The sequence below is a fragment of the Limulus polyphemus genome, unplaced genomic scaffold (assembly GCF_000517525.1).
Source record: "Limulus polyphemus unplaced genomic scaffold, Limulus_polyphemus-2.1.2 Scaffold2915, whole genome shotgun sequence".
NCBI classification, from domain to species: domain Eukaryota; kingdom Metazoa; phylum Arthropoda; class Merostomata; order Xiphosura; family Limulidae; genus Limulus; species Limulus polyphemus.
The window spans coordinates 143,364-146,516 of record NW_013668525.1 but is presented as its reverse complement, the minus strand read 5'-3'; the positions used below and the strand labels follow the sequence as shown (position 1 = coordinate 146,516).

The window sequence follows — 3,153 nt, the reverse complement described above, 5'->3', positions numbered from 1 at the left end:
TGTCAGCAATACCAAGCATGGGGCGTGTGTATACCCGATTGGATTTTATTACTCATCACAATCTCTATCAAATTACTCTGAAATCTAATTATATGCCCAAAGTAGCACATCATCTGTTTTATAAATGTATCGATCAATACTGCAATGGCTGAGATGTTGACATGACGGATGGACAGCTTTCTCATCTTTATATAGTAGATGTGAAATATATATGACATAATGTTATGAAATAAAGTGTAATAATATTTCTTCTTTCTTTTTCTAGTCTCTGGATCCAAACAACCACTTGACATCCTTTAACCTCAGTATTTTAAGTGGAGATCCAGCTACAATGGAGATTGGAAAGTTTATTGATTACAAACTAGAAATTGTGGTACCTCAGACTTCTATGTTGGACCTTATTGTAGAGATCTTCACCAAAGAAGTGGCTGATTCATCATATACACCTGGTCTAGCCTTGTACAATGTTGTTGTAGGTTCAAAACCAGATGGTGTGGATTACAGTTTGATATTACCTGAAATCACTCCCATTGTTAGTGATGATATTCCTAATGTGGTAAGGAAGAAATCTGTGCACACATTGGCTCTGAATATTTATCAAAGAAAAACTGAAAGAAATATTCTTAATATTATAGCTATATATTTAGTAAAATTTGTGTATCAACCTTTTTAATGAAAAATATTTGTTTAAAGAAATCTAACAGTATAAGTTTGGTTTATTCTTTTTTAAAACTTATCTGCAAATTAAATATGGTGAATTTTCTAACAGAATATTTATTTTAGTGTTGTATTTATTGATAAGGGATCGAATATGTACATTTTTTTCTTTTTGTGACGGGCTAACTTGATACACATGTGTCACATACCTTTCATAACAATGCCTGTAGTGTGATACTTTCAGATCAGTTGATTTCGCTTAGATAAACAAGATACATTTGCAGAATAATGAAATTCAAGCAAAATATTTATCATAAAATAATCCTGATTTCTCTAAGTAAGTGAATTTTAGAGAAGGAAATAGAGAGACTGGACACAATTGTACAAAATACAATAAACAATCTATATCATTTACAAATACAAACACGGTGTCGGTATTTGTTTTTCATATGACAAATGGTTACTGTATTAAAACTAATTTCTTCCTAAACTGCTGTGATTAAGATCTTTTTCCAGACTAGTTAGTTGGTAATTTGTGCAACAACTGATATAATTAGAATTTTGATTACACGATTGTTGGAATAATCAAAACAGTAATAACTGGAAACATCAATTTCAGTTAATCAATTTAATCATGATTTTGATTAATCAGTTACTTTATGTGACACCACTGGAAGTAATTGCTGCTTATAGATGATCGACTATATCAGTTAATTTGATTAAATGGCTCAGCTCTATCCCAGACTGGTTAAACCTTATGTTTCTTAGTAATGTAAGATACACCCAGAGTAACTAGTGCTACACATATGACTGGTCATTCCAATTTGAAAATAACAGAGGTTGTAATCTTGAAATATTACCTAACTTACCATTCGAGATCACTGCTGTCTAAATTCTTGCATAAGTGCAGTTTTACAGCCATACCTACAATTGATATAACAGGAGTTATCTTAAGGAAATGACAGAGAACAAATGTAGCTAGAACAAAACCAATCTGATGACTTTCTTGACTACTGCACACACACACTTACAATAACTGACTAATTTTGAAAACAATATATACTGAAACAAGAAGGAAGAACAACTTATTGATTCCTGATCAATTCCATGGTATGCTATCATGACATGTGATAAGTGTCAGTATCTTCCAAGAACTTACTGTTCTGTCGTGGATATTACATGCCTCAGGGACTCAATTCCCTATTTATAGTTATCATTCTTTTTGAAGTGCTTCTCAACTTTAGCAGTCTTGGAGAATTTGGCCCCAAAACATATGGTAGTATGAAACAAAACTGAGAAAAGTTTGGACTTTTTACTTGATCATATAGGTTGATGCTAATCTCATGCTCTTGGAATTCATACAAGCCATTTGTCATTGTAAAAGCATTGTTTGGTCTGCTCTTGTCATTCAACTGGACTTGCTAGTGTCTGGACACCAGATCGAAAATGTTGTACCTTTAGGTTCCATTCAGTGTGTCTAGATATTCTTCTATTTATGGTGTCAATGAGAGAACCTGTGGGTAATCTCCTTTTTTATGACAATCACTATTCGAGAGAACCAAGCACTCTGTGAAGGCTGTGTGAGCCCATCCTCTAACATCCTCCATATAACAGTGCTGGCTACATCTCTAGTGCTCCAAGAAAGTTTTTTGGGTAGTTATTTTATCAGATATGCATCATCTGTATCTATGTGATATTGGGTGACTATTGTGCAACCCATTCATACATCTGATCCCACAAATACATTGGCTCATTCAGCCAGCAAATCACTGTATTGCTGCTACTGCATTGAGTGTGTATTTGTATCCTAATTCTTAGCTAGTGACCTCAGATATGTCATTAACCATGTACTCTATTCGGATATGGCGGGTAGGATGTAACCCTAGTGTTATCTCTAACCTCAGTTATTGTCACTTCTCACACCATGTGGATGACATTCTAATGAGAAGCTGGATAACTGGTCACCCATAATTACAGAACAACACTGGACTTCAGTCATTCTCGAGTTAATCCTGTTTCCTTTGTGAATAGGAAACATTACATGTATGTGCGCTATTACTGCACTACATGGCACTGATACATTAAATTTTGTTCATAGTAAGTCATGGAACATCATTTGTATACATGGAGGTATTGTGACTTCCAGTGCAACATATACTTGTATACATGGAGGTACCGTGGCTTCCAGTACAACATACACTTGTATACATGGAGGTACCATGGCTTCCAATTCAACATACACTTGTATACATGGAGGTACTGTGACTTACAATTCAACATACACTTGTATACATGGAGGTACTGTGACTTCCAGTGCAACATACACTTGTATACATGGAGGTACTGTGACTTACAATTCAACATACACTTGTATACATGGAGGTACTGTGACTTCCAGTGCAATATACACTTGTATACATGGAGGTACCGTGGCTTCCAATTCAACATACACTTGTATACATGGAGGTACTGTGACTTACAATTCAACATACACTT

At 34.6% G+C, this 3,153-nt stretch overlaps 1 protein-coding gene across 1 annotated transcript in view; it reads left to right on the top strand.

Annotated features, from left to right (window-relative positions):
- The first annotated feature begins 269 nt into the window (after positions 1-269).
- The window catches only part of LOC106468206, a 63,040-nt gene continuing 60,156 nt past the window's right edge, over positions 270-3,153 (top strand). Inside the window, exon 1 of the mRNA XM_013928619.2 lies at positions 270-556. Within this exon, the coding sequence (XP_013784073.2) occupies positions 332-556 (225 nt within the window). The 5' untranslated portion in view covers positions 270-331. The remainder of the gene's footprint in view (positions 557-3,153) is intronic.